This window comes from Eptesicus fuscus, chromosome 10 (genome assembly GCF_027574615.1).
Source record: "Eptesicus fuscus isolate TK198812 chromosome 10, DD_ASM_mEF_20220401, whole genome shotgun sequence".
Lineage (NCBI taxonomy): Eukaryota > Metazoa > Chordata > Mammalia > Chiroptera > Vespertilionidae > Eptesicus > Eptesicus fuscus.
Window position 1 is genome coordinate 26,679,141 of NC_072482.1, and position 7,124 is coordinate 26,686,264.

The window sequence follows — 7,124 nt, forward strand, 5'->3', positions numbered from 1 at the left end:
AAAGAACGGGAAATCACAAATCCCGGCGTGAACTGCTGTAAAATGGACCAATGAGTAAACAACAAAGCTGGATTCTTTTTTTCTCCTTGAATTCTTTACAATAAGAAAGTGAATCAAGAATCTGCCAGCTTAAAAATTCAGCAAAACTACCTGAGTAAATAAGTAAAAAATGTCCTCCTTTAACCCAATTACTAGGATTTTTTTAAAAATATCTTTTTATTGATTTCACAGAGGAAGGGAGAGGGGAGAGAGAGATAGAAACATCAATGATGAAAGATAATCATTGATTGGCTACCTCCTGCACACCCCCTACTGGTGATTGAGCTGGCAACCCTGGGCATGTGCCCTTGACTGGAATCGAACCTGGGACCCTTAAGTCCACAGGCTGACACTCTATTCACTGAGCCAAACCAGCTAGGGCTCACTAGGATTTTTACTTGTGTTTTGCAAGCAATAGTGCCAAATGCATGGTTTTTGTAGTACATTTTAAAAATGTCATCTGGTAACCTTTTATCCAATTACTAGGGGCCCAGTGCATGAAATTCGTGCACTGGGGGGTCAGGGGTCCCTCAGCCCAACCTGCCCCCTCTCACATACTGGGAGCCCTCAGGGGATGTCCTACTGATGGCTTAGGCCCGTGCCCCACAGGGAGCGGACCTAAGCCGCAGTCTGGCCTCCCTTTGTGGGAGGCAACCGGGCTGGTCAGGGGAAAGCACCAGCCCCATCACCCCACTGCTCCAGCCACTGCCTGTCACCACAGCCACCAAGGTGTTTTCATCAACATGGACTCCAGTCCCTTCACCAAGAAAAAATGACAACTTTCTTTAGGCATTTTCAAGATGTGTCTTTCATAGGATATGGATTTCTTTCTTTTTTTTTTTATCCTCACCCTGAGGGTATGTTTCCATTGACTTTTAGAGAATGTGGAAGAGAAAGGGAAAGACAGAGAGAAACACTTTGATTGGTTGCCTCCTGCATGAGCCCTGATCTGGGCCCTGGCCAGGCAGGAGCCTGCAACCTAGGTACATGCCTTTGATCAGAATCGAACCCAGACCCTGCTGTCAGCAGGCCGAGGCATTATCCACTGAGTCAAACCGGCTAGGGCAGGATATAACATTTCTTAGCCCTCCAGCAGCAGACCTTCATTTTTTTCTCCAGGAGTGTGGTGGAAAAACCCTAGAACACCTTTTTGGATTCTTATTACCCAAGTTACTAAGAATATTACCAGTGGCATACAGGAAGCTTAGCCAATGTGCAGTCAGAAAAGGTGTTTCCTCTATAGTTCACACCAATGGAGGGCTGGGCCCTGCCCAGGCCTAAAGCCTCTGGCCAAAGCTTTAGGCCTGGGCAGGCCTCTCCAGCTCCCTCTGATCACCGGCTCAGGCCCTGCCCAGGCCTGCCCAGACCGAAAGCCTCTTGGGCAGGAGCAGACCCCCAGCTCCCTACAATTAATCGCAGGGGGTCCACTCCTGCCCAGGCCCAAAGCAAACCCCCAGCTCCCTGCCCAGGTGATAAATCGCAGGGGGTCCGCTGGTGTACCAGGCCGAAGAAATCCCCAGCTCCCTGCAATCGATGGCAGGGGGTCCGCTCGTGCACCTGGCCAAAAGCCTCCGCCCCGGCTTTCGATGGCAGGGGAGCTGGGTGTCCACTCGTGAACCCGGCCAAAAGCCTCCAGCAGAGGTTTTTGGCCTGGAGCCAGAGCGGACACCCAGCTCCCCGCTTTCGATGGCAGGGGAGCTGGCCCCGCTTTCGATGGCAGGGGGTCCGCTCGCCATGCCCACCATCCAATCAGAGCGAGGAGCTGGGTGTCCGCCACGCCCACCATCCATCGAAAGCGGGAGCTGGGTATCTGCTCCGGCTCCAGCGGACCCCAGCTCCCTGCAATCCGTTGCAGGGGGTCAGCTCAGGGCGTCTATGTATGCAAATTAACCGCCATCTTGGTCGGGTTTATTTGCATACTCTGATTGGATGGTGGGCATGGCTTGGCTGGTGGGCGTGGCTTGGGTGTAGCAAAGGTGTGGTCAATTTGCATATTACTGTTTTATTAGGTAGGATGATAAATTATATTCACCTTTTTCTTTAAGGATAAACTTATTTACAAAACATTTTCTCCTTTTCCTCTGGAGGGTGTCAGAAACAACTTTATGGAAGTGATGACAGCAAAGCAGGACTTTAAAAGATGAACTGCAGTCATAAACAATTTTTACTACGATGAGGGCGTGACCCTTAAATAGGTGTTTTCATGAATAACCATGTCAGCACCCTCATAATCCTCCCCAAACCATCACCCAAAAAACTTGCTGAGCACTATGCATGCTAATGGTACATCAACCCAAAGCAGAGCCGATAGAAATGCTTCAAACCTCTAGTAATTTACTGAGTACATCAGTGGTTAAAAGGTTTGAGAGAGAATAAAAAAATAGAAAAGAGAATATGACATGAGAAGAATCTAGAGTTCTTTTGAGGTAAATATTAAAATACTAGTAAAAGCTGATTTCTATGTGCCAATTTTCTCAGCTGAGAATCCCTATTAAATATTCTCCAATCAACTTATGTTCCTATTGACCTGGGGGCACTTTAAAATACTTAAGTGTAGTCAGTTATCAAAAACATATTAAGGAGAATATAAAAATTTAATATATCTAATTATTTTTAAGTTCCCTTAATAACAACAAATCTATTTTTGATCAAAGATCCTCTGGTGTACAAAGAAGGAGAGCCACGCTCCAGCTGTGAGTCTTAGGAAGGCTCCACTGTGATACACTGAGGCAATCAAGTTTCCTGAGCCTCAAGTTCCTCATTTTTCCATTAGGAGCTAATTTTACATGATTGTTAAGTCACTCTTCTATCTTAAAAAAATAACTCTCAAGTTTCTACAATTGCTTTATAGTCTTAAGATTTTGTAAAGTTACTCCATAAAATATTGTGTATCAAGACTAGTTACACACTAGTTTGTCCCGGCCAGCGGGGTCTTCTAACGGGGGTACCGAGGCGGTGCACCTAAGAGAATGAGAGACAGACAAGGGACGCAAAGAATGGAGGCAAGACAAAAGGGATTCTGATCAAGCCTCAAAATTTTATTTTTTACAGCGTTCTTTATATGTGATTTCTAGAAGGGTGGATGCCTAGGAGGGGTGGGGGCTGACCTAGATAATCGGCTAAAGTCGTAACTATAGATAAAGGGTGTGGCAGTTGAAGGGCGGCTACAGAAGAAATGCTTTGTCCTCAGGCAAGAGGAAGTGGGCCTAGTTTCAGTAACTTACTGAAGGTCAGAGTTAATCCTTTGACCGACTCTTGGCTCCTGACATCTCCTCCCTCTCTGTTTAAGAAACGGGAGTGGGCATTAATCGACCGAGGAGACATTGACCTGGTTCCTCCCGTGGGCTTTGCATACCCACCGTGTGTGGCTCTTGACATCTTTTGGGGAGGAGAGGCAGAGCCATTATTTTTATCGATGTCAACCTCTATGCAAACCAGGTATACTCTCAGGGAAATCCAGAGGAGGTTGGAAAAATATCCCAACCTTCCCTTGCAATGCTTTGCTCTGCACCCGGTTCGATACCCATACCTCTGGCTCTGGCTAGAGCGTAGGTAAGCATCCCTCTGGTTAAGATGCTGTCCCCGTAGGGAAGGAGCAAGTCTGGGTCCGGAGGTGCTCGAGCTCTTGGTAAACTGAGTCCCACCTATCGGCCATTTCCAGGCGTTGATAATGAATCTGAATGGGTTTTGCTAAAGCTGAATCTATTTGCTGTTTTACGAGGTCTAAATGCCCAAGGGCCAAATGTAAGAATAAGGAGAAAACCAACAAGGGGACCAAGGATGGGGAGGAGGTAGGGGAGGAGTCCATTAAGTCCACTCCAGAGCGGGTTCTCAAATAGCTCTTTTCGTCTCTTGATGAGGTCTTCTTGTAGCTTCTTGATCTTGTCTCGGGCGATGCCAGACTTGTTGGCGTAGAAGCAGCATCGTTCCTGTAGAGCCAAACATATCCCTCCCTGTTCTGCCGTGAGCAAATCTAACCCTCTTCTATTTTGTAATATGACTTCTGCTAAAGAATCAATTTGGTCCTGAAGATCACTAATGGTCCCTGAAAGAGCTTGGACATCATCAATTAATTGATTAGAGAGTTTTGTGTAGGAGTGTATTGCTACTCCTAGACCTGCTGTGCCGGAAGCTACGGCTCCAGAGATTCCCTAGACCAACGAGTAAGGGGATGAATTGGACAGCCCGTTTACTACGCCCAGCAATGTAATCAAGACTGGGTAAGGGAACAGGCTCATCCCCTGGAATAATGGAGATGTCTGGGAGAATGTTAGCTTGTAAGCAAAGTCCAGTCCAATTTGTTGGCAGGGCTGTATAGGCTAGATTATTGCCACAAAGGAAAACTTGCCCGGGGGCAGGACATAGGGGCTCAGAGTAGTTAGTAATTTTGGAGCAGTTAGAAAAGGTTATAAATCCCACATCTGGATCATAACTGTCATTTTGGAATGTTCTTTGATAGCAGATAGAAAGGTTGAAACATACGGGTTGAACCCTGAAGGGGACATTAAGACTACAATTGGTACCTTCAGTGATGGAGGAATTGGATGCCGGAATAGCTGTAGGCATGGGAGTTCCAATAGTCATGCATAGCCAGCAGTCTCCAGCAAGGTGAGGGTTGGAGGCATTTAAAGCTATGAGAGTGGCTTCTAGGATGTTACTTGTCTGGGTGTCAAGATCTACATCCCGAGACTTTGGGAGAGCCAATGGATGGTATTGGAGGGGAGGATACATGAGTTTAATAATTTCTTCGATTTGTTTTTGAACTATGGATTCTCTTACTCTGTCTGTTGGCCCACCACCATCAGATATATGAATAGGTGCTTGTGGCGGCCAACAAGTATCTTTTCCAACATCGCCAGAGCAGGAGGCTTGGGCATATTTAGTGTGACCTGTTGAGCTGGAGAAATCAAGCTCACCTCCCATGGTTCCTAGTTTAGTTTTCTGGAGAATGGCTGTTAGATATATTTTACCATCTGTGTGGGTACACTGCTGGACACTGTTGTAGCAGGTCGAGTGGAGTTCTACGACGTGTTGGCAATTACTGGGACACTGCCCTGGTTTGCCCTCAATTGTAGTTATAACCTTGGGCTTCCCAACACATCTCCATCCTTGCTTGAATCCTCCCCCTACTAATCTTTCAGCGGCGTCCGTGAGGCGGCTGATAAAATCACTGTAAGGCTCGTCAGCCCCTTGGCGAATTTTGGCTAGCGAGGTAGTGGCAGAATCCTTAGGGGGGAGACGGCGCCAAGCCTTAAGACCGGCGACTTGGATTTGGGCTAGTAAACCAGGGGGAAATTTGGCCTGGACTTCATTGGTTTCATAGGGGGGTCTGCCAAGAAGTTTATCTCTGGTCCACGAGCGGGAGTTTTTACTTTCATTATTATGTTGGGCTGTTTCTCGGCAGTTTTCAACAAAGTCTGTACGCCAAAGGACATAATCACCTCCTGAAAGCGTGGCTCGAGCTAAGGATAGCCAGTCATTAGGTGTGAGCCATTTGTCACTTAAGCTTTCGAGAAGGGCGATGGTAAAGGGGGCCGTAGGGCCATAGTTACTGACCGCGGCTTTAAGATGTTTAAGATTAAGGCGGCGGTATTTTTGTTCAGATGTGTTACTCTGGCTAGGGTTGGGGTCTTCAGTGTCTGAAGCTTCATTGTCTGAGTCTGGATTTTGAGTTTGAGAGTCAGAGCCTTCTTCTTCTTCCTCAATGACCGTAGGGCGGGAACCCTGACTGCGGGTGACGGGAAAAGCGTGGTTCAGGTTTTTTGGGACGGGTTTGGAAGGGTTTGGGTTAGTAGTAGAAGTTCTGCCTCGAGGGCTTGGAAAGAGGATATGTCTCGGGTAAGAGAGACTTTAGCTTGTCTGATGGGGTCAGAATTAAAGGATAGATTTGGAGCTGTAAGCTTCATTAGGAGGCTGTTGAAGAGCAGGAGCAGTGAGACCCCAGGGATCTTCACCGTCGTGGCAATGAGCAGCCTGTTCATCAAGGGTTTCTTGATCTTCTGGGGAGAGTTTATCATCTAAGGGGGTCTTAGGGATTTTCTCTGGGCCAAAAGTCTCATAATAATCCTGAAGGGCGTCGCCCACTCTTTTCCATCGCTTTGAATCGATGGTGCCCTCTAGTGGAAACCAGGGACATGCCTTTCTTTTTACCCTTACTCCTTGCGTCCTGAGGGACTCCTTGAGCCCACCGAGGAATACCTTGTGAGAACTGAGAGAGGTGCCCATGTCAATGTGGGAGCTTCTCAATTTTTTGCCTCCTCCGCGTAAGCCTCTGGGACGTATAAACCCCGTGCCAGGTCAGCCCTGAGTTTCCGTTGCCTAGGACAGTTGTCTCGTCAACAATCTCTGTTTGCCCAAAGGCCCCTGCTCGCGTATCATAGGTCGGGATGTATAAGCCCCATGCCAGGATAACGACCACTAAGACAAAGCGAGCTCAGGGTTTGCGAGAGACGTGACGAGGAACCGACCAGAGACAAATTACTCCTCAGGGTGATTCAGAGTTCTCGCTCAGCCAGATCTCGGTACCCTTAACTCTTCCCGGATCGGCGAGACGAGTGCTTATTAGCGGACTGGAGGTTGAATCGAGAAGCTCAAAGTGTAGGCAAAGGGCACAAAAACTCATTCTCACAAGGAATTCACTCTTAAATCTTGTCTGAAAAAATCATCTGCAAAACTCAACTGCGATCATACTCACGGACAGGCAGCTCCGCGGCGATCAAGGTACGAGTCTTCACTCACGGCGTTCCGCGGCGACTCAAGAGGGTGTCCGGCCGGACCAATGTGCAGATGTTCCCCGGAGAGCCGACCCTCGGGCCCCACGTCTGGGCGCCAGTAATGCCCTGGCCAGCGGGGTCTTCTAACGGGGGTACCGAGGCGGCGCACCTAAGAGAATGAGAGACAGACAAGGGACGCAGAAGAATGGAGGCAAGACAAAGGGGTTTCTGATCAAGCCTTGAAATTTTATTTTTTACAGCGTTCTTTATATGTGATTTCTAGAAGGGTGGATGCCTAGGAGGGGTGGGGGCTGACCTAGATAATCGGCTAAAGTCGTAACTATAGATAAAGGGTGTGGCGGTTGAAGGGCG

At 47.9% G+C, this 7,124-nt stretch overlaps 1 protein-coding gene across 1 annotated transcript; it reads right to left on the reverse strand.

Moving 5' to 3' along the window:
- Window positions 1-3,074: 3,074 nt before the first annotated feature.
- Window positions 3,075-6,056, reverse strand: LOC129150553 (syncytin-1-like). Its single transcript, XM_054722349.1, is given in 4 exon segments — window positions 3,075-3,767; window positions 3,769-4,190; window positions 4,192-5,265; window positions 5,889-6,056. Coding segments are annotated over 4 exon segments (1,824 nt in total). The 3' UTR covers window positions 3,075-3,607.
- Window positions 6,057-7,124: the final 1,068 nt, after the last annotated feature.